This window comes from Eubalaena glacialis, chromosome 10 (genome assembly GCF_028564815.1).
Source record: "Eubalaena glacialis isolate mEubGla1 chromosome 10, mEubGla1.1.hap2.+ XY, whole genome shotgun sequence".
Classification (NCBI taxonomy): domain Eukaryota; kingdom Metazoa; phylum Chordata; class Mammalia; order Artiodactyla; family Balaenidae; genus Eubalaena; species Eubalaena glacialis.
This window is the reverse complement of record NC_083725.1, coordinates 22,932,998-22,960,139: the sequence shown is the minus strand read 5'-3', so window position 1 is coordinate 22,960,139 and position 27,142 is coordinate 22,932,998. Positions and strand designations below refer to the sequence as shown.

At 38.0% G+C, this 27,142-nt stretch overlaps 1 protein-coding gene across 1 annotated transcript; it reads left to right on the top strand.

The window, feature by feature from the left end:
• The first annotated feature begins 3,134 nt into the window (after positions 1–3,134).
• BTG4 (BTG anti-proliferation factor 4) lies at positions 3,135–19,688 on the top strand. Its single transcript, XM_061203080.1, has 4 exons — positions 3,135–3,307; positions 3,768–3,905; positions 17,911–18,109; positions 19,506–19,688. Exons 1-4 carry the CDS (start codon positions 3,135–3,137, stop codon positions 19,686–19,688), a joined length of 693 nt encoding a protein of 230 aa, XP_061059063.1.
• The last annotated feature ends 7,454 nt before the right edge of the window (positions 19,689–27,142 follow it).

The window sequence follows — 27,142 nt, the reverse complement described above, 5'->3', positions numbered from 1 at the left end:
CCAAATCTGGCAGTCTGATTCCAAGAACTTAAGTACACGTCTTATCCACCTTTTTACAGATGATATTTTGAAGATTAGAGCAGTTGAGAAACCTCTCCAAGTTTCTAGTAAGCTAGAGGACTGGGAGTCAATCCCATGACGCTTGATCTTATAGCTGATTTGTTAACTACTCTGCTGTACTGCCTTCCTGTAACAACTGCTACATACCCTCCACTAGGTGCTTTAATACAAAACATTATTGATTGTAGCTTGCTAACAACCCTATGAGGTCACTATCATCCCTCCCAATTTCACAGACAGGCAAATGAAAGTTCAAAAAGTTAAGCAAGTTGCCCAAGGTTACATGGATAGTGAGTTGTAAAGTTGCCATTTATACGTAGTCCTGTCTGACTCCAAAACCCATATATTTAAAAAATGTTTAATTTATTTTTAAAAAATTAAAAAATATTTTTATACATTTTTAAAGGTTACTTTCCATTTACAGTTGTTACAAAATATTGTCTGTATTTTACACCCAATAGTTTGTGCCCCCCACTCCCCAACCCCTATATTGCCCCTTCCCCCCACCTCACTGATAATCACTAGTTTGTTCTCTGTATCTGTGAGTCTGCTTCTTTTTTTGTTATATTCACTAGTTTTTGTATTTTTTTAGATTCCACATATAAGTGATATCAGACAGTATTTGGCTTTCTCTGATTTGTTTCACTTAGCATAATGCCCTCCAAGCCTATCCATGTTGCTTCAAATGGCAAAATTTTGTTCTTTTTTATGGCTGAGTAGTATTCCATTGTGTGTGTGTGTGTGTGTGTGTGTGTGTGTGTGTGTGTGTGTGTATGCCACATCTTCTTTATCCATTCATCTGTTGATGGACACGTAGGTTGCTTCCATATCCTGGCAATTGTAAATAATGCTGCTATGAACACTAGGGTGCATGTTTTCTTTTCAAATTAATGTTTTTGGTATTTTTTGGTGTATACCCAGAAGGAGTGGAATTGCTGGGTCATATGGTAGTTCTATTTTTAGTTTTTTGAGGAACGTCCATACAATTTTCCACAGTGGCTGCACCAATTTACATTCCCACCAACAGTGTACAAGGATTGCCTTTTCTCTATATCCTCACCAACATTTGTTACCTGTGTTCTTTTTGATGATAGCCATTCCGACAGGTGTGAGGTGATATCTCATTGTGGTTTTGGTTTGCATTTCCCTGATGATTAGTGATGCTGAGTATCTTTTCATGTGCCTGTTGGCCATCTGCATTCCCTCTTTGGAAAAATGTCTATTCAGGTCTTCTCAAAGCCCATATTCTTAAGCATTATGTTGTGCAGGAAGGAAAGATGTGACAAAACATTGGCATTAGTGAAAAAGACTAAGTGCTAGTTCAGCATGAAGCAGAGGTATGATGCCACTACCACCAAGGCGAATGCCACCTGAGGCTGTGTTCTAGAAATACAGTATTCAGAGCAAGGGAGGTTAACAGTCCCATTCTATTCTGTCATGGCAGAGCACACCTGGAACATTGGGCTTCTGGGCTTTACACTTTGAAAGAGGATTACTGATGCACCTGAAACTCATCCAGATGTGAGTGCTGAGCATGGCGAAATGTCTGAGTAACATGTTTATGGGAAGAACTGTCGAAAAGCTAAGAATAGTTAGCCACCGCCCACAAAGAGGAGTCTCAAGGGATGCTGAATAGCTAGTATTTGAAGCGTCTTCATTGGTGGAGGATTAGATACAATCTGTATGGTTCCAGAGGGAAAAAATTAGGCTGCAAATATAGAGAATCAAAGAGTTGGATGTAGTTTCTCAAGGGGAGGAAGGACCTCCTGGCATTTGGAACTTTTTAGAAAAGAAATGGGCTTCCTTGTAAGAGAATGAATTCTTTTTCAGTGACAGAGAACCTGAATGACCACTTATGATGGGTGTTAAAGACATATGCCAGGTGTAGTGGTTCTTAAATTTAGTAAGCATAAGAATCACCAGAGGGAACTTGTTAAATACTGATTTCCAGGTCTGCCTTCAGAAGTATTGATTCAGTGGATTGGGATAAGGTCCTGGAATCTGCATTTTTAACAAGCAGCTCAGTGGGTCCAAATCAGGTGATCAGCGACCTACGCTGTGAGAGCTAGTGAGACTAGATAAACTTTGAGGTCTCGTTCACTTATTTTACAAATAAGCATTTTAGTGAAAAATGTGTGTAGTCAATATAATGACTATTCAAAGAGAGTTGTCTTTAGTTTCAGAATAGATCCAAGACAAACTTCTTTAATATGTTGATGGTTATGAGAGACAAAAATATTGGAATGTAGGCTCTTAGGATATGGAAGGAGAAAGCTTGATTCTTAATCAACGTCATAAAAGATAAGACTTTAAGAGCAAAATGGAAGATAGAAATCCAGTTTGATGATCTTTAAACACTTTAAGTAAGGAACCCACTCTGCATATGCCAAGGAGCAATCTGATGGGGACCTGGAAAAAGCTGTCAATTATCCTAAAGGACAGCACCTGTGTAAGGCTAACACCTATCAGGTTTTGAGGCCCAGGTTTATATAAACTGCAGCCTAAAACTGACAAAACAAGTGTGGTGAGAGTGTCTTCTAACTCTGGCCCACTTTCTGTTGGGCTAAAGAGCTTTTGCTGGCAAGTTTAATATATATTTGATTAATCTTAACTTTTACTTAAAGTGTGCAACCTGAGAGCCGCATTTTAGGAACTACTGTATCCTGAAATGTTTTTGCTCTCTGTAAATAGGTTTTCAACACTGGTACGTGGTGTAATTTACTGTCCCATGTCCAGACTTTTAAAAGCATTTAATTTGCATAGTGATTCATTTGTTTAAGTGTATCACAGTATTTAAAAGATTTTTTTTCTTTGAAAATCATTCAAATGATTTGAAAATCATTAAAGGTTAGTTGAGGAATTGGTGTTCTTGGCTGTTTTGTTGATTGATAGTATTGATGTGCTTTTTTTTAGTTCATTAAGGACTAACAAGTGACTTCTGTTTTAAATTTAAGGTATATAAAGTTTCCAAATGGCAATTACATGTTGATAATAAGTTAGACCTTTGTTTCTGTTTAATTTCTTCTTGCCTCCTTTTAATGGCTGCAGACCGACTCGTCGACTCTTCTTGAATCATGAGAGATGAAATAGCAACAACAGTCTTCTTTGTCACAAGATTAGCAAAAAAACATGATAAATTGAGTAAACAACAGATAGAAGACTTTGCAGAAAAGTTGATGACGATCTTGTTTGAAACATACAGAAGTCACTGGCACGCTGATCACCCTTCTAAAGGGCAAGCCTTCAGGTGAGAGTTGATATGCATGGCAAAGGGAAATAATAAGTCAGCAGTAACCACCTGCAATGATTTTGTTGGCAACCTTTAAGTAATGAAAATTTTATGGGCTCAAATTTATTTGTTTGAACTTGGACTTGAAAAAAGGAGATGTGGTAGATGATAGTACAAGTCAAAAACTATAGAGCAAACCTCTTTATGTGAGGTGGATTAAACAATTTCTAACTTGTGTTTACCCTGAAGGTTATACAGTGAACCTTTGGTGTGACTTAGTAATGGAATCCATGTTCTGAGTTGCTGTGTAAAAAGTTGGTATTTTACTCTTGCTGTAAAACTGGAGGGTTGCCAAGGAGTTGAGGAAAGATGGGAGTGAGGTGGGAGCTGTGTGCATTGGAGTTTCTTGCCTACAACATGATTCTCCAGCTAAAGTACCTGTCACCACATCTTTGTTTCCCTTTCCTTGTTTTTAAAGGTGTATCAGGATAAACAATAATCAGAATAAAGATCCTATTCTAGAAAGGGCCTGTGCTGAAAGTAATGTGGATTTTTCTCACCTGGGACTTCCAAAGGAGATGACCATATGGGTAGATCCCTTTGAAGTGTGCTGTAGGTGAGTCATCACATTGGAGTTAGTTTGTGTGCTCTGTGACCCTTGGAAACCTTAGGATATTTAGTCAGCTCTATGCACCTTTGTGAAAGGTGATGCTCCAAAGCCCTGGATTAGCAGGGAGGGCACAGTGTGGCTAAGACTAGATGCAAACTATATCAGACAACACAGACTTCCCAATTAGGGTGGATGGAGTGGGAAGCACAAAGATTTTTGCATAGTATTTGAAATTTGACTTTAATCACTGCATCATATTGCCAACTGTAGATTATAATGTCCAAGTATTGTAGGCAGTATCAAGGGGGAAGAGGAGTTATTTACCATCAGCAATTCAGTCCATCAGTTGAATCGAAAGAAAGTAATCTGACTTTATCTTAGTTAATTCCTAGAAAGCTTTTATAGACTCCTTGACCCCTGCCAATTACGACAGTATTAGTAGCTGAAGGTCATAATGTCTCTCAATGTGCTTTGCTGTCAAGCCATTTCGTTTTTTTTTTAAATTGAAGTATAGTTGATTTACAAAATTATATTAGTTTCAGGTATACAACATAGTAAATCAAAGTTTTTACAGATTATACCCCATTTAAATTTATTATAAAACATTGGCTATATTCCCTGTGCTGTACTATATCCTTGTAGCTTATTTATTTTATACATAGTAGTTTGTACCTACCCCTATCTTTCCCCTCCCCACTTCCCTTTGCCCTGCTGGTAACCACTAGTTTGTTCTCTATGTCTGCTGAGTCTGTTTCTGTTTTGCTATATACATATGTTTTATTTTTTAGATCCCACATATAAATGATATCATACAGTATTTGACTTTCTCTTTCTGACTTAGTTCACTAAGCATAATATTCTCTAGGTCTATCCATGTTGCTGCAAATGGCAGAATTTCATTCTTTTTTATGGCTGGGTAGTACTCAGTTGTATATATATATGCCACATCTTCTTTATCCATTCATCTGTTGATGGACACTTGGGTTGCTTCCATGTCTTGGCTATTGTAAGTAGTGCTGCTCTGAACATTGGGGTGTATGTATCATTTTGAATTTTCTGGATATGTACCCAGGAGTGTTTTTTTTCTGGATATATACCCAGGATATATATTGCTGGATCATATGGTAATCCTACTTTTAGTTTGAGGAACCTCCATACTGTTTTCCATAGTGGCTGCACCAATTTACATTCCCACCGATAGTGTATAAGGGTTCCATTTTCTCCATGTTCTCACCAACATTTGTTATTTGTAGACAGTTTGATGATAGCCATTCTGACAGGTGTGAGGTGATGTCTCATTGTTTTGATTTGCATTTCTCTAATAATGTAAGATGTTGAGCATCTCTTTATGTGCCTGTTAGCCATTTGTATGTCCATTTCTTTGGAAAAATGTCTATTCAGGTCTTCTGCACATTTTTTTTTTGAATTTTATTTTATTTATTTTTTTGTACAGCAGGTTCTTATTAGTTATCCATTTTATACTTATTAGTGTATATATGTCAATCCCAATCTCCCAATTCATCACACCACCACCCTCCCCTACCACTTTCCCCTCTTGGAGTCCATATGTTTGTTCTCTACATCTGTGTCTCACTTTCTGCCCTGCAAACTGGTTCATCTGTACCATTTTTCTAGGTTCCACATATATGCGTTAATATACGATATTTGTTTTTCTCTTTCTGACTTACTTCACTCTGTATGACAGTCTCTAGATCCATCCACGTCTCTGCAAATGACTCAATTTCGTTCCTTTTTATGGCTGAGTAATATTTCACTGTATATATGTACCACATCTTCTTTATCCATTCATGTGTCGATGGACATATAGGTTGCTTCCATGTCTTGGCTATTGTAAATAGTGGTGCAATGAATATTGGGGTGCATGTGTCTTTTTGAATTATGGTTTTCTCTGGGTATATGCCCAGTAGTGGGATTGCTGGGTCATTTGGTAATTCTATTTTTAGTTTTTTAAGGAACCTCTATACTATTCTCCATAGTGACTGTACCAGTTTACATTCCCACCCACAGTGCAAGAGGGTTCCCTTTTCTCCACACCCTTTCCAGCATTTGTTGTTTGTAGATTTTCTGATGATGGCCATTCTGACCAGTGTGAGGTGACACCTCATTGTAGTTTTGATTTGCATTTCTCTAATGATTAGTGATGTTGAGCAGCTTTTCATGTGCTTCTTGGCCATCTGTATGTCTTCTTTGGAGAAATGTCTATTTAGGTCTTCTGCCCATTTTTGGATTGGGTTGTTTGTTTCTTTAATATTGAGCTGCATGAGCTGTTTATATATTTTGGAGATTAATCCTTTGTCCATTGATTCGTTTGCAAATATTTTCTCCCATTCTGAGGGTTGTCTTTTTGTCTTGTTTATGGTTTCCTTTGCTGTGCAAAAGCTTTTAAGTTTCATTAGGTCCCATTTGTTTATTTTTGTTTTTATTTCCATTACTCTAGGAGGTGGGTCAAAAAAGATCTTGCTGTGATTTATGTCAAAGAGTGTTCTTCCTATGTTTTCCTCTAAGAGTTTTATAGTATCCCATCTTACATTTAGGTCTCTAATCCATTTTGAGTTTATTTTTGTGTTTGGTGTTAGGGACTGTTCTAATTTCATTCTTTTACATGTAGCTGTCCAGTTTTCCCAGCACCACTTATTGAAGAGTCTGTCTTTTCTGCATTGTATATCCTTGCTTCCTTTGTCATAGATTAGTTGACCATAGGTGCGTGGGTTTATCTCTGGGCTTTCTATCCTGTTCCATTGATCTATATTTCTGTTTTTGTGCCAGTACCGTATTGTCTTGATTACTGTAGCTTTCTAGTATAGTCTGAAGTCAGGGAGTGTGGTTCCTCCAGCTCCATTTTTTTCCCTCAAGACTGCTTTGGCTATTCGGGGTCTTTTGTGTCTCCATACAAATTTTAAGATTTTTTTTGTTCTAGTTCTATAAAAAATGCCATTGGTAATTTGATAGGGATTGCATTGAATCTGTAGATTGCTTTGGGTAGTATAGTCATTTTCACAATATTGATTCTTCCAATCCAAGAACATGGTATATCTCTCCATCTGTTGGTATCATCTTTAATTTCTTTCATCAGTGTCATAGTTTTCTGCATACAGTTCTTTTGTCTCCCTAGGTAGGTTTATTCCTAGGTATTTTATTCTTTTTGTTGCAATGGTAAATAGGAGTGTTTCCTTAATTTCTCTTTCAGATTTTTCACCGTTACTGAATAGGAAAGCAAGAGATTTCTGTGCATTAATTTTGTATCCTTCAACTTCACCAAATTCATTGATTAGCTCTAGTAGTTTTCTGGTGACATCTTTAGGATTCTCTATGTATAGTATCATGTCATCTGCAAACAGTGACAGTTTTACTTCTTTTCCAATTTGTATTCCTTTTATTTCTTTTTCTTCTCTGATTGCCGTGGCTAGGACTTTATGTTGAATAATAGTGGTGAGAGTGGACCTCCTTGTCTTGTTCCTGATTTTAGAGGAAATGCTTTCAGTTTTTCACCATTGAGAATGATGTTTGCTGTGGGTTTGTCATATATGGCTTTTATTATGTTGAGGTAGGTTCCCTCTCTGCCCACTTTCTGGATAGATTTTATCATAAATGGGTGTTGAATTTTGTCAAAAGCTTTTTCTGCATCTATTGAGATGATCATATGGTTTTTCTTCTTCAATTTGTTAATATGGTGTATCACATTGATTGATTTGCATATATTGAAGAACCCTTGCATCCCTGGGATAAATCCCACTTGATCATGGTGTATGATCCTTTTAATGTGTTGTTGGATTCTGTTTGCTAGTATTTTGTTGAGGATTTTTGCAGCTATATTCATCAGTGATATTGGTCTGTAACTTTCTTTTTTTGTAGTATCCCTGTCTGGTCTTGGTATCAGGGTGATGGTGGCCTCACAGAATGTGTTTGGGAGTGTTCCTTCCTCTGCAATTTTTGGAAGAGTTTGAGAAGGATGGGTGTTAACTCTTCTGTAAATGTTTGATAGAATTCACGTGTAAAGCCATCTGGTCGTGTACTTTTGTTTCTTGGGAGATTTTTAATCACAGTTTCAATTTCATTATTTGTGATTGGTCTGTTCATATTTTCTATTTCTTCCTGGTTCAGTCTTGGAAGGTTATACCTTTCTAAGAATTTGTCCATTTCTTCCAGGTTGTCCATTTTATTGGCATAGAGTTGCTTGTAGTAGTCTCTTAGGATGCTTTGTATTTCTGCGGTGTCTGTTGTAACTTCTCCTTTTTCATTTCTAATTTTATTGATTTGAGTCCTCTCCCTCTTTTTCTTGATGAGTCTGGCTAATGGTTTATCAATTTTGTATATCTTCTCAAAGAAACAGCTTTTAGTTTTATTGATCTTTGCTATTGTTTTCTTTGTCTCTTTTTCATTTTTTTCTGCTCTGATATTTATGATTTCTTTCCTTCTACTAACTTTAGGTTTTTTGTTCTTCTTTCCTTAGTTTCTCCTTTTCTTAGTTCCTTTAGGTGTAACGTTAGATTGCGTATTTGAGCTGTTTGTTGTTTCTTGAGGTAGAATTGTATTGCTATAAACTTCCCTCTTAGAATTGCTTTTGCTGCATCCCATAGGTTTTGGATCATTGTGTTTTCACTGTCATTTGTCTCTAGGTATTTTTTGATTTCCTCTTTGACTTCTTCAGTGATCTCTTGGCTATTTAGTAACGTAGTGTTTATCCTCCGTGTGTGTGTGTTTTATGTTTTTTCCCTGTAATTGATTTCTAATCTCATAGCGTTGTGATCAGAAAAGATGCTTGATATGATTTCAATTTTCTTAAATGTACTGAGGCTTGATTTGTGACCCAAGATGTGATCTATCCTGGAGAATGTTCCATGTGCACTTGAGAAGAAAGTGTAATCTGCTGTTTTTTGGATGGAGTGTCCTATAAATATCAATTAAATCTATTTGGTCTATTGTGTTTTTTATAGCTTGTGTTTCCTTATTAATTTTCTGTTTGGATGATCTGTCCGTTGGTGTAAGTGAGGTGTTAAAGTCCCCCACTGTTATTGTGTTACTGTCGATTTCCTCTTTTAGAGCTGTTAGCAGTTGCCTTATGTATTGAGGTGCTCCTATGTTGGGTGAATATATATTTATAATTATTATATCCTCTTCTTGGATTGATCCCTTGATCATTATGTAGTGTCCTTCCTTGTCTCTTGTAGTAGTCTTTATTTTAAAGTCTATTTTATCTGATATGAGTATTGCTACTCCAGCTTTCTTTTGATTTCCATTTGCATGGAATATCTTTTTCCATCCCCTCACTTTCAGTCTCTATGTGTCCCTAGGTCTGAAGTGGGTCTCTTGTAGACAGCATATATATGGGTCTTGTTTTTGTATCCATTCAGCGATCCTGTTTCTTTTGGTTGGAGCATTTAATCCATTCACGTTTAAGGTAATTATCGATATGTATGTTCCTATGACCATTTTCTTAATTGTTTTGGGTTTGTTTTTGTAGGTCCTTTTCTTCTCTTGTGTTTCCCACTTAGAGAAGTTCCTTTAGCTTTTGTTGTAGAGCTGGTTTGGTGGTGCTGAATTCTCTTAGCTTTTGCTTGTCTGTAAAGTTTTTGATTTCTCCATCAAATCTGAATGAGATATTTGCCGGGTAGAGTAATCTTGGTTGTAGGTTCTTCCCTTTCATCACTTTAAATATGTCATGCCACTCCCTTCTGGCTTGTAGAGTTTCTGCTGAGAAATCAGCTGTTAACTTTATGGGAGTTCCCTTGTATGTTATTTGTCATTTTTCCCTTGCTGCTTTCGATAATTTTTCTTTGTCTTTAATTTTTGCCAATTTGATTACTATGTATCTCAGTGTGTTTCTCCTTGGGTTTATCCTGTATGGGAGTCTCTGCGCTTCCTGGACTTGGGTGGCTATTTCCTTTCCCATGTTAGGGAAGTTTTCGACTATAATCTCTTCAAATATTTTCTAGGATCCTTTCTCTCTCTCTCCTCCTTCTGGGATCCCTATAATGCGAATGTTTTTGCATTTAATGTTGTCTCAGAGGTCTCTTAGGCTGTCTTCATTTCTTTTCATTCTTTTTTCTTTATTTTGTTCTGCAGCAGTGAATTTCACCATTCTGTCTTCCAGGTCACTTATCTGTTCTTCTGCCTCAGTTATTCTCCTATTGATTCCTTCTAGTGTATTTTTCTTTTCATTTATTGTATTGGTCCTCTCTGTGTGTGTGTTCTTTAATTCTTCTTTGTCTTTGTTAAACATTTCTTGCATCTTCTTGATCTTTGCCTCCATTCTTTTTCCGAGGTCCTGGATCATCTTCACTATCATTATTCTGAATTATTTTTCTGGAATGTTGCCTATTTCCACTTCATTTAATTGTTTTTCTGAGGTTTTATCTTGTTCCTTCATCTGGTACATAGCCCTCTGGCTTTTCATCTTGTCTATCTTTCTGTGAATGTGATTTTTGTTCCACAGGCTGCGGGATTGTAGTTCTTCTTGTTTCTGCTGTCTGCCCTATGGTGGATGAGGCTATCTAAGAGGCTTGTGCAAGTTTCCTGATGGGAGGGACTGGTGGTGGGTAGAGCTGGCTGTTGCTCTGGTGGGCAGAGCTCAGTAAAACTTTAATCTGCTTGTCTGCTGATGGGTGGGGCTGGGTTTCCTCCCTGTTGGGTGTTTTGCCTGAGGTGACCCAGCACTGGAGCCTACCTGGGCTCTTTGGTGAGGCTAATGGAAGACTCTGGGAGGGCTCACACCAAGGAGTACTTCCTAGAACTTCTGCTGCCAGTGTCCTTGTCCTCACGGTGAGACACAGCCACCCCCTGCCTCTGCAGGAGACCCTCCAACACTAGCAGGTAGGTCTTGTTCAGTCTCCTATGGGGTCACTGCTCCTTCTCCTGGGTCCCGATGCGCACACTACTTTCTGTGTGCCTTCCAAGAGTGAAGTCTCTGTTTCCCCCAGTCCTGTCGAAGTCCTGCAATCAAATCCCGCTAGCCTTCAAAATCTGATTCTCTAGGAATTCCTCCTCCTGTTGCTGGATGCCCAGGTTGGGAAGCCTGACGTGGGGCTCACAGCCTTCACTCTAGTAGGTGGAATTCTGTAGTATAAGTGTGAGTCTTCAGTTTGTGAGTCACCCACCCAGCAGTTATGGGGTTTAATTTTATTGTGATTGCGCCCCTCCTACCATGTCATTGTGGCTCCTCCTTTGTCTTTGGATGTGGGGTATCTTTTTTGGTGAGTTCCAGTGTCTTCCTTTCGATGATTGTTCAGCAGTTAGTTGTGATTCCGGTGCTCTCGCAAGATGGAGTGAGAGCACGTCCTTCTACTCCGCCATCTTCAACCAATCCAATCTGTCCATTTTTTGACTGGGTTGTTTGTTTGTTGTTTTTTTCATATTGAGTTGTCTGAGCCGTCTATATATTGTGGATATTAATCCCTTGTCAGTTATGTTACTTGCAAATATTTTCTTCCATTCAGTAGGTTATCTTTTTGCTTTCTTGATGGTTTCCTTTGCTGTGCAAAAGCTTTGAAATTTCATTAGGTCCCATTTGTTTATTTTCGTTTTTGTTTTCTTTGCCTTAGGAGACAGATCCAAAAAAAAAATATTGCTGCAATTTATATCAGGGTTCTGCCTATGTTTTCTTCTAGGAGTTTATATCATTTGCAGTCTAACATATAGGTCTTTAATCCATTTTGAGTTTATTCTTTATATGGTGTGAGAAACTGTTCTAATTTCATTCTCTACTTGTAGCTGCCCTGTTGTCCCAGCACCACTTATTGAAGAGACTGTCTTTTCCCCATTGTATATTCTTGCCTCTCTGTCATAGATTAATTAACCATAGGTGCATGGGTTTATTTCTGGGCTCTCTATTCTCTTCCACTGATCTATGTGTCTATTTTTGTGCCAGTATCATACTGTTTTGATTACCAGAGTTTTGTAGTATAGGCTGAAGTGCGGGAGCTTGATACCTCCAGCTCTGTTCTTTATCAAGATTGCTTTGGCTATTTGGGGTCTTTTGTGTTTTCATACAAATCTTAGAATTATTTGCTATAGTTCTGTGAAAAATGCCATTAGTATTTTGATAGGGATAGCACTGAATCTGTAGATCGCCTTGGGTAGTATGGTTATTTTAACAATATTAATTCTTCCAATCCGTGAACATGGTATGTCTTTCCATCTGTTTTTGTCTTCAGTGTCTTTCATCAGTGTTTTATAAATTTCTGAGTACAGGTCTTTTTACCTCCTTAGTTAGATTTATTCTTGGTATTTTATTCTTTTTGATGTGATGGTAAATGAGATTGTTTTCTTAATTTCTTTCTGATAGTTCATTGTTAGTGTGTAGAAATGTAACAGATTTCTGCAACAAATTTCTGTATACTAATTTTGTATTCTGCAATTTTACCAAAATGTTTTCTGGTGGTGTCTTTAGGATTTTCTATGTATACTATCATGTCATCTCCAAACAGTGACAGTTTTACTTCTTCCTTTCCGATTTGGATTCCTTTTCTTTTTCTTGTCAGATTGCTGTGTCTAGAGTTTTGAATATTATGTGGAATAAAAGAGGTGAGAGTCGGTATCTTTGTCTTGTTCTGATCTTAGAGGAAATGCTGTCAGCTTTTTATCATGAGTATGATGTTAGCTGTGGACTTACCATATATGGCCTTTGTTATGTTGAGAGATGTTCTCTCTATACCCACTTTGTGGAGAGTTTTTATTATAAATGAATGTTGAATAGTGTCGAAAGATTTTTGTGCATCTATTGAGATGATAATAGGATCTTTTATTCAACTTGTTAATGTGATGTATTGCATTGATTTGTGGTTATTGAACCATCCTTGCATTCCTGGGATAAATCCCACTTGACATGGTGTATGATCCTTTTAATGTATTGTTGGATTTGATTTGCTAATATTTTGTTGAGGAGTTTTGCATCTATGTTCATCAACGATACTGACCTGTAATTTTTTTCTGTGATATCTTTGTCTGGTTTTGGTATCAGGGTGTTGTGGCCTCATAGAATGAGTTTGGAAGTGTTCCTTCCTCTGCAATTTTTTGGAAGAGTTTGAGGAGGATAGGTGTTCACTCTTCTCTAAATGTTTGCTAGAACTCACCTGTAAAGCTGTCTGGTCCTGGAATTTTGTTTGTTGGGAGTTTTTTTTTTTTTTCCATTATTAATTCAATTTCATTACTGGTAATTGGTCTGTTCATGTTTTCTATTTCAGCCTGGTTCAGTCTTGGGAGATTGTACAGTTCTAGGAATTTGTCCATTTCTTCTAGGTTGTCCATTTTATTTGCATATGGTTATTCATAGTAATATCTTGTGATCTTTTTATTGTTTGTAACTTCTTTTTTATTTCTGATTTTATTGATTTGGGCCCTCTCTTTTTCTCTTGATGAGTCTGGCTAAAGGTTTATCAATTTTGTTTATCTTTTCAAGAACCACCTCTTAGTTTCATTGATCTTTTTTTGTTTGTTTGTTTTTTGTCTCTATTTCATTTCAGCTCTGATATTTATAATTTCTTTCCTTCTACCAACTTTGGACTTTATTTGTCTTCTTCTAGTTTCTTTAGGTGTAAGGTTAGGCTGTTTGAGACTTTTGTTTCCCAAGGTAGGCTTGTATCACTATAAACTTCCCTCTTAGAACTACTTTTGCTGCATCCCATAGATTTTTGGATCATTGTGTTTTTGTTTTCATTTGTCTCCAGGTATTTTTTGATTTTCTCTTTGATTTCTTCTATGATCCATTGGTTGTTTAGTTTATATTGTTTAGCCTTTACATGTTTGTGGGGTTTTTTTTTGCAGTTTTCTTATAGTGATTTCTAGTTTTGTAGCATTGTGGTCAGAAAAGATGCTCAATATGATTTTAGTCTACTTAAATGTACTGAGAATTGATTTGTGGCCTAGCATGTGATTTGTCCTGGAGAATGTTCCATGTACACTTGAAAAGAATGTGTATTCTGCTGCTTTTGGATGGAATGCCCTGTAGGTATCTGTTAGGTCCATTTGGTCTACTGTGTCATTTAAGGCTAGTGTTTCCTTCTTGATTTTCTGTCTGGATGATCTGTCCATTGATATGAGTGGGGAGTTAAAGTCCCCTGCTATTATTGTGTTACTGTTAAGTTGTCCCTTTATCTCTGTTAATATTAACTTTACGTATTTAGGTGCTCCTATGTTGGGTACATATATATTTACAATTGTTATACCTTCTTCTTGGATTGATCCCTTGATCATTATGTAATGTCCTTCTTTGTCTCTTGTTACAGTTTTTGTTTTAAAGTCTACTTTGTCTTAGAGTCTACTTTGTCTGGTGTAAGTATTATTACCCTGGCTTTCTTTTCATTTCTTATTTACATGGTATACCTTTTTCTGTCCTCTCACTTTCAGTGTATGTGTGTCTTTAGATATGAAGTGAGTTTCTTGTAGACAGCAAATATATGAGTATTGTTTTTGTATCTTCAGTCACTCTGTCTTTTGATTAGAACGTTTATTCCAGTTACATTTAATGTAATTATTGATTGGTATGTACTTACAGCCAGTTTATTAATTGTTCTGGTGTTTTTTTTGTAGTTATTTTGTTCCTTTCTTCTTTTCTCTCTTCCCTTGTTATTTGATGACTATCTTTAGTGTTATGTTCAAATTTCTTTCTGTTTTTTGTGTATCTATTATGGATTTTAATTTTTGGTTACCATGAGGTTTATATATAGCAATCTACATATGTGATTATTTAAGTTGCTAATCTCTTAATTTCAAATGCATTTTAACAACCCTGCATTTTTACTCCTCCCCCCTCATGATTACTGTTTTTTGACATCATATTTTCCATCTAATTGTTTTGTGTATCCCTTAACTACTTATTGCAGATCTAGGCAATTTTACTACTTTTGTCTTTTAACCTTCCTATTAGCTTTGTATGTGGTTGATCTTACTGCCTTTATTGTATATTTTGCCTTTACCAATGAGCTTTTTCCTTTCGTAATTTTCATGTTTCTAGTTGTGGTTTTTCTTTTTTGCTTAGCAAAGCCCCTTTTAACATTTCTTGTAAAGCTGCTTTGGTGATGCTGGACTCTTTTAGCTTTTGCTTATCTGTAAAACTTTTGATCTCTCTTTCAAATCTGAGGGTAAGCCTTGCCAAGTAGAATATTCTTGGCCATAGGTTTTTCATTTCAGCACTTTAAATATACTGCAACACACCCTTCTGACCTGCAGAGCTTCTGCTGAAAAGTCAGCTGATAGCTTTATGGGGAGTCCCCTTATATGCAACTTGTTGCTTTTAATATCTTCTCTTTATCTTTAATTTTTTCCATTTTAATTACAATGTATCTTGATGTGGTCCTCCTTGGGTTGATCCTGTTTGAGGCTCTCTGTGTTTCCTGGACCTGGATATCTGTTTCCTCTGCCAGGTAGGGAAGTTTTCAGCTATTATGTCTTCAAATATATTCTCTGACCCTTTTTCTCTTCTCCTTCTAGGATCCCTATAATGTGAATGTTAGTATGCTTGGTGGTGTTCCAGAGATCTCTTAAAATATTCGAATTTCTTTTTATTCTTTTTTTCTGTTTCAGCTTCAGTGACTTCTATTACTCTGTCTTCCAGTTCACTGATCTGTTCCTCTGTATCATCTAATCTACTGTTGATTCCTTCTTGTGTATTTTCACTTCATTTACTGTAATCTCCAGTTCTGCTTTGTTCTTCTCTATCTTCTAACTCTTTGTTTAACTTCTCACTATTTCCCTCCATTCTTCTCCCAAGTTCTTTGTTCATCTTTATGATCATTACCTTCAACTCTTTATTGGGTAGATTGCCTTTCTCCACTTAATTCTTCTTCTGGGGTTTTATCCTGTTCCTTCATTTGGAACATGTTCCTCTGTTTCCTCATTTTGCCTAATTTGTTTTTATTTCTATGTATCTGGTTAGTTGATAACATTTCCTGGCTTTGGAGAAGTAGCCTTTTGTAGGAGACATCCTTTGCATCCCAGCAGTGCACTCCCCTCCGGTCACCAGAGCTATATGCTCTAGGGGTGCCCCCTATGTGGGCTGTGTGGGTCCTTATGTTGTGGTGGACTGACTACTGTTGGTGATCTAGTAGGTGGGGCTGGTCCCCGATCTGGTTGGTTGCCAGGCCCTGCCTTGTATGGAGGCTGCCAGCTGCTGGTTGTGGGGTTGGGTCATGAGGCAGCTGACTGCGGAACCATGGGGAAGGGGGTCCCGGGGCTAGTGCTGGCTCACTGATGGGCAGAGCTGGGTTCTGGCCTTGGTGGTTGTGGGGCTGAGGTTTCCAGTTCTAGTGTCATCCTGCTGGTGGGTGGGGTCGGTTCCTGATACAACTGGTTGTGCATTCTGGAGTGTCTCAGAGTTGGTGCTGGACCATTGGTGAATGGGGCTGGATCCCAAGGTGGCTGGCTGAGGGGGTTCACAGTTTCCTGGAGCTGGTGTTGGCCTGCCAGTGGGTCAGGCTGTGGTTGAGAGGGTGCTGGGGCTAGTTTTGGCTCACTGGCTCACTAGAGCTGAGTCCTGAGATTTCTGGCTGCAGGGCCTGTGGGTCCTAGAGTTAGCTGGTGTAGGCCTGCTGGGGGCTGGGGCAGCTCCCTGACATAGCTGGCTACAGGGTCTGGGGTGTCCCAAAGCTTGTTTTGGCTTGCTGGTAGGTGGGGCTGGATCCCCGAATGGCTGGCTGAGGGACCCAAGGTGTCTCAGAGCTAGTGTTGGCCTGTTGGTAGGTGGGGCCTGGGCCCAGGTGATCTTGGAGCTGATGTTAGCCTGCTGGTGGGTGGGCTGGGTCTTGCCATGGCAGGCTGTGGGGTTATGGTGGTCCTGGGGCTGGTGCCTGCCCACTTGTGGGTGAGACCAGGGCCCAGGGGTCTTGAGGATGTCCACTGGTGGGTGAGGCCAGGGCCCAGGGGTCTTGAGGATGTCCACTGGTGGGTGAGGTTCCTCCCTAGGCTAGTGGTGGCTCATTGGTGGTGGGGGCAGGGTCCAGGGCATCCGAGGGCCGATTCCTTCCCACTGGTAGGCAGAGCTGGGTCCTGGGGTCTCTGCCTGCAGGGCCCTGTGGGTCCTGGGGCTAGTGCTGGTGCACTGGTGTGTGGGGCCAGGCCCTGGGCCCTCTGTTGGACAGTGCTGCTTGCTGGGGCAGCTGTGGGTTCAGGGGGTCTTAAGGCCATGTGCCTGCTAGTAGGTGGGGCTGTTTTCCCACCTGGCTAGTTGCTTGGCCTGAGGCATCTCAGCACTGGTGCTGATGGGCTGATGGGCGGGTCTGGGTCCTGGTGCTAATAAGCTAGAAGGAGGATTTCAAAATGGCGCTTGCCAGCACGAATGTCCACGTGGTAGAACAAGCTCCCCAAAATGGTTGCTGCCAGTGTCTGTGTCCCCAGGATGAGCTCAAGTTGCCCCCTGCCTCTCCAGGAGGCTCTCCAAGGTCAGCTGGTGGGTCTGACCCAGGCTCCTTTCAAATTACTGCTTCTGCCCTGGGTCCTGGAGATTTTGTGCGGGCCCTTTACGAGTGGCATCTCTATTTCCCACAGCCATCTGACTTTCCTAAAGTCAGCCCCACTGGCCTTCAAAGCCAAGCATTCTGGAGGCTCATCTTCCTGGTACAGGATCCCTGGTCTGGAAAGCTCCATGTGGGGCTCAGACCCATTGCTTCTTCGGGAGAACCTCTACAACTGTAATTAGCCCCCCACTTGTGTGTTGCCCACCCAGGGGTATGGGTCTGACCTATACCATGACTCTGCCCCTCTTACTGGTCTCATTGTGGTTCCTTCTCTATAACTTTAGTAGTAGAAGATCTTTTCTGCTAGATTCCGGTCTCTCATCAATAGTTGCTCTCTAAATAGTTGTAATCTTGGTGTGCCCATGAGAGGAGGTAGGCTCAGGGTCTTCCTACTCCACTATCTTGGCCAAGCTCTCAGAATTTGTTTTCTTTTTTTTAAAGTAACTCTTCTTGTAAATTACTGAGTTGTTTCCAGAAAAGATTAGAGATAAAACCTGTGAGAATTTGAATCCCTAATGAATGCTTTATTTTCCTTTCCTACTTAGGTATGGTGAGAAAAATCATCCATTTACAATTGCTTCTTTCAAAGACAGATGGGAGGAATGGGAATTATCCCAACAAATCAGTGATGCTGTTAATAGAGCCACGTTAGACTACTCCTCTGGCACTTCCTCTGATGAAGAAAGTTGTAACAAAGAACCTCAGATAATTCCTAAAGTCAACAATCCAAAGAGTATTTATCAGGTAAAGTGTTCTCCATTTCTTCTCTGTACAATTTTTTTTCTACTCTAATTCTAAAAAGAGTATGCTCACTGTAAAAGCAAAGAAACAAATAATTGGAAAATATGGAAAGATTATAAAGATTAAAATCACAATAATAATATTCTGGCAAAACCTTTTCTGTCTTTTTTTCTTCCTTCTCTCTCTTTATACCCTCTACTTAGCTGAGTGCTCACTGATTTAGGGAGAATCTCTGACCCTTTGTATGTATGTAAATTTGTTTTCTTAATCACTTATGTATTGACACGTTAAAGCAATTTAAATATTTTACATTTTAAATCATTTGCTTCCCTTATAATTTATTTAGCTAATGTATTATTGGAAGACATCTAGGTTGTTTTCACATTGTTGTGATATTAAAAAAGCTAATTTTTACAGAGATGTCAGAATTCTAAGTTATTTCTGGAGATCTGATTCTCAGACATGTAATTACTGGGTCATTGGGTATGGATATTTTATGAGTTCTTACCACAGGACAAAGTACCTTCTAGAAAGATGTCTTTGTTTGTAGTCTTACCAGCTCTATGTGAAAGTGTTTATCATTTTCCCTAAAATTGGGTGTTCTCATTGAAAAATATCATTTTTATTAATTAAATTAAACATTAAAACAAAAACTCCATGTACCTAAATGTTTTAAGTACTTACTGTCTTATGAATTTTTTCTCCTTCACCCATTTATCATTTGAGGTCCTAATGTGTTATTAAAGGCTTTTCAAAGGTTAGAAATATTTTAACCCCTTGTCATATTACTGGCAAACTATTTTCCCCTAGCTTGTTTAGTTTTCTAAACTATATATGTAGTTCATATTTAGTTCTATATGTAAAGTTTAAAATTATGTAGTAAAATGTTTGCCTTTAATTCTATTTTTATGCTTAGAGAGATCTTCTTAATCTAAGGATCAGATCTGTAGTCAGCTATATTCTTTTAGAACAATGTCCTTTGAAAGTGTGGTCTGCAAAACATTTATATTGGTCATCTGAGATGTTTAAGATGGGTGTTTCTAGACCTCAACCCCAGAGATTGTGATTAGATAGTTTTGGGTTGAGCGAGGTGGGGATCAGGTAGGAGAGAACACAGGAATATATACTAATTTGAATAAATTTAAGAATTTTTTGTTTTTAAAATTCTTGGTTGGACTAAAGAATTTTGTTAAAAGATGTGAAGTGACTTACTTCATACCCTCCAATGCAACTCAATTTTCCAAAGATAATGATCTACTTTGATTTCTATTCATTTGTATTTCCTATGCTTTTGAAAGGTTGAACCTGTGAGTTATGGGTTTATATTTAATCCTTAGAAGTGGCTTATCAGTTTACAGAAAATCATCATGCTCTCTTTTTCTTCTTTTTTTCTCCCCAGGTTGAAAACTTGAAACAGCCCTTTCAATCTTGGTTCCATATCCCCCGCAAAAAGAATATGGATGATGGCCGAATGGGCCTCCTAGGAAATGCTTATCATGCATTGCATAAGATCCCTAAGGGTCACAGGCCTGCTGCTGGGCACCGGGTGGACAGGTACCACTGGGTCAACACACACCGATAGTGCAGCAGCGGCTGGGCCCTCGCGGGGTAGAGCTCAGCAGAGCCACTTTATTTTCTCTGAAATGAAAACAAGTCTAAGCTCGAGAGGCCCAGGAAACAGAAAAAATAACCGCATTAGGGACTAGGGTGCATGATGGTGAATCCTCTCATGCAGATCATGACTGTGTTCTTAGCTGTACTTTTAATTCTTTAATTTTATATGAAGGTTTATATAACACGAATGAATGTACCCGATAAGGTAATAGAATGAAGATATTGACCTGTGATAAGATTCAATGCATTATGAAGAGTAACAGTTTAAATAAACGTGCTGTGTTTTTAATACCTTCTTAGTTGAGTTTGTTGCAAGAAAGTTTTAAAAGTTCTTGTTTTTCATTAGCCATTAAAAAAAAAAAAAAGTAGACCTTCATTTAGGGAAGAGTGATCCTCATAGTATTCAGGTTCTACTTTATTACCTGCCATTACTGTTCTATTTTATAAGGTCAGTAAGAGCTTGTTTGAAAACCACTTTTTAAGACATCATTCCCTTAAAAAATTTGGCTTATTTCTAAACCTCATAATAGCCTTAATTATGACATTTTGTGGATGATATATCTCATTATGAAGAATTCAAGTGAAGCAGAAAAAAGCATAGTACCAAGGAAATAAAAATCCCTCCCATCCAACCAGAAATTACCATTATTAACATTAAATGGTGACCATCTTTCCAGAGATCCTTTATATACATACAAATGTAAGAATTGACATATAGACAATTTAATAAGAAAACCATACTACGGGAGCTACTTGATAGATATTTAGATTTAATTTTACTTGACCTTAGAAAAAAAAACCTAAAGTGAAACTGAAAGCTATTGAAATAGTCATAAGATTTTCTACCACAGAGTATTTTATTTTTTGAAATATTTCTTTTATGGTTTAAAAAAAGGAACACCAGGAGGCCAGAACAGTCTTCAAAACTTAAAAAAATATACAGTATTGCTTATTTGTTACTATGAAAGCTGCAGAAATTAACATTCTTCATTATTTTCTTTGCCCCTTATTTTCCATGTCACTTTACAAATTGAAGTATAATTGACATATAACATTAGTTTCAGGTGCACAACATGATCTGATATTTGTATACATTGTGAAATGATTACAACAATAAGTCTAGTTAACGTCTGTCAGCATAAATAGTTACTTTTTTGGGGGGGGGATAAGAACTGTTTTTACTCTCTTGGTAACTTTCAAATATGCAACGTTTTTAATGTCAAGGTTTAACATTTAAGTTCTCTACTGAAATAATTATTCTTAATACTTGTTTTTGCTTAGTTCTATATTTCAACTGATTCAATGAATGCTCATCAATATTTTCTATATATGAAATCTATTTTGATTCATGTTTCTTTTTTTTAATTTTTAATTTAATTTTATTCTTTTTTTATACAGGAGTTTCTTATTAGTCATCAATTTTATACACATCAGTGTATATATGTCAATCCCAATCTCCCAATTCATCACACCACCACCACCCCCCACCACTGTCCCCCCTTGGTGTCCATATGTTTGCTCTCTACATCTGTGTCTCAATTTCTGCCCTGCAAACTGGTTCATCTGTACCATTTTTCTAGGTTCCACATATATGCATTAATATATGATATTTGTTTTTCTCTTTCTGACTTACTTCACTCTGTATGACAGTCTCTAGATCCATCCACGTCTCAACAAATGACTCAATTTTGTTCCTTTTTATGGCTGAGTAATATTCTATTGTATATATGTACCACATCTTCTTTATCCATTCATCTGTCGATGGGCATTTAGGTTGCTTCCATGACCTGGCTATTGTAAATAGTGCTGCAATGAACATTGGGGTGCATGTGTCTTTTTGAATTATGGTTTTCTCTGGGTATATGCCCCATAGTGGGATTTCTGGGTCATATGGTAATTCTATTTTTAGTTTTTTAAGGAACCTCCATACTGTTCTCCATAGTGGCTGTATCATTTACATTCCCACCAACAGTGCAAGAGGGTTCCCTTTTCTCCACATTCTCTCCAACATTTGTTGTTTGTAGATTTTCTGATGATGCCCATTCTAACTGGTGTGAGGTGATACCTCATTGTAGTTTTGATTTGCATTTCCCTAATAATTAGTGATGTTGAGCAGCTTTTCATGTGCTTCTTGGCCATCTGTATGTCTTCTTTGGAGAAATGTCTATTTAGGTCTTCTGCCCATTTTTGGATTGGGTTGTTTGTTTCTTTAATATTGAGCTGCATGAGCTGTTTATATATTTTGGAGATTAATCCTTTGTCTGTTGATTCGTTTGCAAATATTTTCTCCCATTCTGAGGGTTGTCTTTTTGTCTTGTTTGTAGTTTCCTTTGCTGTGCAAAAGCTTTGAAGTTTCATTAGGTCCCATTTGTGTATTTTTGTTTTTATTTCGATTACTCTAGGAGGTGGGTCAAAAAAGATCTTGCTGCGATTTATGTCAAAGAGTGTTCTTCCTATGTTTTCCTCTAAGAGTTTTAGAGTGTCCAGTCTTATACTTATGTCTCAAATCCATTTTGAGTTTATTTTTGTATATGGTGTTAGGGAGTGTTCTAATTTCATTTTTTACATGTAGCTGTCCAGTTTTCCCAGCACCACTTATTGAAGAGACTGTCTTTTCTCCATTGCATATCCTTGCCTCCTTTGTCATAGATTAGTTGACCATAGGTGCGTGGGTTTATCTCTGGGCTTTCTGTCTTGTTCCATTGATCTATGTTTCTGTTTTTGTGCCAGTACCATATTGTCTTGATTACGGTAGCTTTCTAGTATAGTCTGAAGTCAGGGAGTGTGGTTCCTCCAGCTCCGTTTTTTTCCCTCAAGACTGCTTTGGCTATTCGGGGTCTTTTGTGTCTCCATACAAATTTTAAGATTATTTGTTCTAGTTCCGTAAAATATGCCATTGGTAATTTGATAGGGATTGCATTGAATCTGTAGATTGCTTTGGGTAGTATAGTCATTTTCACAATATTGATTCTTCCAATCCAAGAACATGGTATATCTCTCCATCTGTTGGTATCATCTTTAATTTCTTTCATCAGTGTCATAGTTTTCTGCATACAGTTCTTTTGTCTCCCTAGGTAGGTTTATTCCTAGGTATTTTATTCTTTTTGTTGCAATGGTAAATAGGAGTGTTTCCTTAATTTCTCTTTCAGATTTTTCATCATTAGTGTATAGGAATGCAAGAGATTTCTGTGCATTAATTTTGTATCCTTCTGCTTCACCAAATTCATTGATTAGCTCTAGTAGTTTTCTGGTAGCATCTTTAGGATTCTCTATGTATAGTATCATGTCATCTGCAAACAGTGACAGTTTTACTTCTTTTCCAATTTGTATTCCTTTTATTTCTTTTTCTTCTCTGATTGCCGTGGCTAGGACTTCCAAAACTGTGTTGAATAATAGTGGTGAGAGTGGACATCCTTGTCTTCTTCCTGATCTTAGAGGAAATGCTTTCAGTTTTTCACCATTGAGAATGATGTTTGCTGTGGGTTTGTCGTATATGGCTTTTATTATGTTGAGGTAGGTTCCCTCTATGCCAACTTTCTGGAGAGTATTTATCATTAATGGGTGTTGAATTTCGTCAAAAGCCTTTTCTGCCTCTATTGAGATGATCATATGGTTTTTATTCTTCAATTTGTTAATATGGTGTATCACATTGATTGATTTGCATATATTGAAGAATCCTTGCATCCCTGGGATAAATCCCACTTGATCATGGTGTATGACCCTTTTAATGTGTTGTTGGATTCTGTTTGCTAGTATTTTGTTGAGGATTTTTGCAGCTATATTCATCAGTGATATTGGTCTGTAATTTTCTTTTTTTATAGTATCTTTGTCTGGTTTTGGTATCAGGGTGATGGTGGCCTCACAGAATGAGTTTGGGAGTGTTCCTTCCTCTGCAATTTTTTGGAAGAGTTTCAGAAGGATGGGTGTTAGCTCTTCTGTAAATGTTTGATAGAATTCACCTGTAAAGCCATGTGGTCCTGGACTTTTGTTTGTTGGAAGATTTTAATTACAGTTTCAATTTCATTACTTGTGATTGGTCTGTTCCTATTTTCTATTTCTTCCTGGTTCAATCTTGGAAGGTTATACCTTTCTAAGAATTTGTCCATTTCTTCCAGGTTGTCCATTTTATTGGCATAGAGTTGCTTGTAGTAGTCTCTTAGGATGCTTTGTATTTCTGCAGTGTCTGTTGTAACTTCTCCTTTTTCATTTCTAATTTTATTGATTTGAGTCCTCTCCCTCTTTTTCTTGATGAGTCTGGCTAATGGTTTATCAATCTTGTTTATCTTCTCAATGAACCAGCTTTTAGTTTTATTGATCTTTGCTATTGTTTTCTTTGTCTCTTTTTCATTTTTTTCTGCTCTGATATTTATGATTTCTTTCCTTCTACTAACTTTAGGTTTTTTGTTCTTCTTTCCTTAGTTTCTCCTTTTCTTAGTTCCTTTAGGTGTATCGTTAGATTGTGTATTTGAGATGTTTGTTGTTTCTTGAGGTAGAATTGTATTGCTATAAACTTCCCTCTTAGAATTGCTTTTGCTGCATCCCATAGGTTTTGGATCATCGTGTTTTCGCTGTCATTTGCCTCTAGGTATTTTTTGATTTCCTCTTTGACTTCTTCAGTGATCTCTTGGCTATTTAGTAACGTAGTGTTTAGCCTTCGTGTGTGTGTGTTTTATGTTTTTTTCCCTGTAATTGATTTCTAATCTCATAGCGTTGTGATCAGAAAAGATGCTTGATATGATTTCAATTTTCTTAAATGTACTGAGGCTTGATTTGTGACCCAAGATGTGATCTATCCTGGAGAATGTTCTGTGCGCACTTGAGAAGAAAGTGTAATCTGCTGTTTTTGGATGGAATGTCCTACAAATGTCAATTAAATCTATCTGGTCTATTGTGTCATTTAAAGCTTGTGTTTCCTTATTAATTTTCTGTTTGGATGATCTGTCCATTGGTGTAACTGAGGCGTTAAAGTCCCCCACTGTTATTGTGTTACTGTCGATTTCCTCTTTTAGAGCTGTTAGCAGTTGCCTTATGTATTGAGGTGCTCCTATATTGGGTGCATATATATTTATAATTGTTATATCTTCTTCTTGGATTGATCCCTTGATCATTATGTAGGGTCCTTCCTTGTCTGTTGTAACATTCTTTATTTTAAAGTCTATTTTATCTGATATGAGTATTGCTACTCAGCTTTCTTTTGATTTCCATTTGCATGGAATATCTTTTTCCATCCCTTCACTTTCAGTCTGTATGTGTCCCTAGGTCTGAGGTGGGTCTCTTGTAGACAGCATATATATGGGTCTTGTTTTTGTACCCATTCAGCAAGCCTGTGTCTTTTGGTTGGAGCATTTAATCCATTCACATTTAAGGTAATTATCGATATGTATGTTCCTATGACCATTTACTTAATTGTTTTGGGTTTGTTTTTGTACCTTTTCTTCTCTTGTGTTTCCCTCTTAGAGAAGTTCCTTTAGAATTTGCTGTAGAGTTGGTTTGGTGGTGCTGAATTCTCTTAGCTTTTGCTTGTCTGTAAAGCTTTTGATTTCTCCATCGAATCTGAATGAGATTCTTGCTGGGTAGAGTAATCTTGGTTGTAGGTTCTTCCCTTTCATCACTTTAAGTGTATCATGCCACTCCCTTCTGGCTTGTAGAGTTTCTGCTGAGAAATCAGCTGTTAACTTTATGGGAGTTCCCTTGTATGTTATTTGTCATTTTTCCCTTGCTGCTTTCGATAATTTTTCTTTGTCTTTAATTTTTGCCAATTTGATTACTATGTGTCTTGGCATGTTTCTCCTTGGGTTTATCTTGTGTGGGACTCTCTGTGCTTCCTGGACTTGGGTGGCTCTTTACTTTCCCATGTTAGGGACGTTTTCAACTATAATCTCTTCAAATATTTTCTCTGGTTTTTCTCTCTCTCTTCTCTGTCTGGGACCCCTATAATGCGAATGTTGTTGTGTTTAATGTTGTCCCAGAGGTCTCTTAGGCTGTCTTCATTTCTTTTCATTCTTTTTTCTTTATTCTGTTCTGAAGCATTGAATTCCACCATTCTGTCTTCCAGGGCACTTATCCATTCTTCTGCCTCAGTTATTCTGCTATTGATTCCTTCTACTGTAGTTGTCATTTCAGTTATTGTATTGTTCATCTCTGTTTGTTTGTTCTTTAATTCTTCTAGGTTTTGTTAAACATTTCTTGCATCTTCTCCATCTTTGCCTCCATTCTTTTTCCAAGGTCCTGGATCATCTTCACTATCATTATTCTGAATCCTTTTTCTGGAAGGTTGGCTATCTCCACTTCATTTAGTTGTTTTTCTGGGGTTTTATCTTGTTCCTTCATCTGGTACATAGCCCTCTGCCTTTTCATTTTGTCTATTTTCTGTGCATGTGATTTTTGTTCCACAGGCTGCAGGATTGTAGTTCTTCTTGCTTCTGCTGTCTGCTCTGTCTCACTGGCTGTAAGAAGCTCTGGATACAGATCAGGGGTGGAGGGTGCTCAGGAGAAGCACCCAGTCCACCCCTCAGAGGCGGTGGGCGTTGAAGTCCAGCAGGCCCTCCCGCAGGAAAGCATGCACGGTAGGCAGAGGTACCGAGTACTGCAGCCTGCACTGGTCCTCACAGCACGAGAAGAAGTTGGCCGCACTGTCGCGGTGCAGCTTCACTGAGTGATCGTGGCCTGAGCACGGCCTCGCAGACACTCGCTGCGGACACGATGCCCACACCTGCCTGGGGGCCACGGCTCACCTCCTGGCCCCTCAGGCGCCCACAGCCCAGTGGCTACAGCCCCACAGCCTGTGCAGAACCGGCGTCGCAGCCAGAAGACGCAGGGCCATGGGCCCCAGCTAGGCCGGCCCCTCGATGCTGAGCTCCCGCACCTTTATTCACCTTTGATTAGCTGGATTTTATTGTTAAGCAGCCTTTTCACAAATAGCTCATAGATGTTCTATCCTGTGAGTTCATTTGTGCTTGAGGCTCTTTATTCTTTTATACTTGAAGAACAACTTGTTTGAGTATTAAAATCTTAGGTCATGTTTTCTTTCACTTATAACTTCATAGCCATCACTCTAATCTAATGTTTCTGGCATTGTACATTGCTGTAGAGAAACCTGAGACCAGTTTCATTTCCCCAGCTTTCTGACACTCACACAAACATGTATGTTTAAATTTTTAGGTGACTCCCTTTGCCTGACAGTCTGAAAAATTCTTTCTATATACTTGAAGTCTATGTCTCAGTCATTCTGTATCATTCTTTTCCTGAAACATTGTGCCTCTTTCTGATCTGCAGATTTAATTTTTCTAAAGCTATCTTCTGTAATATTTTATTTGAATGCATTCTTTGTCAATTTAGGGGATACCAAGTCTCTTTATGCTGGAAAATTTTCTTTGTCATAACTATTATTTGATTGCTTTCATATCTTTCTTCTTTTTTAAA

Bases quoted from the DNA above. Each gene is read 5' to 3' on its own strand.
- BTG4 (XM_061203080.1), top strand. From the start codon at position 3,135: ATGAGAGATGAAATAGCAACAACAGTCTTCTTTGTCACAAGATTAGCA. The intron at 3,906-17,910 runs GTGAGTCATCAC...TTTCCTACTTAG, and splicing joins CCCTTTGAAGTGTGCTGTAG to GTATGGTGAGAAAAATCATC. The intron at 18,110-19,505 runs GTAAAGTGTTCT...TTTTCTCCCCAG, and splicing joins ATCCAAAGAGTATTTATCAG to GTTGAAAACTTGAAACAGCC.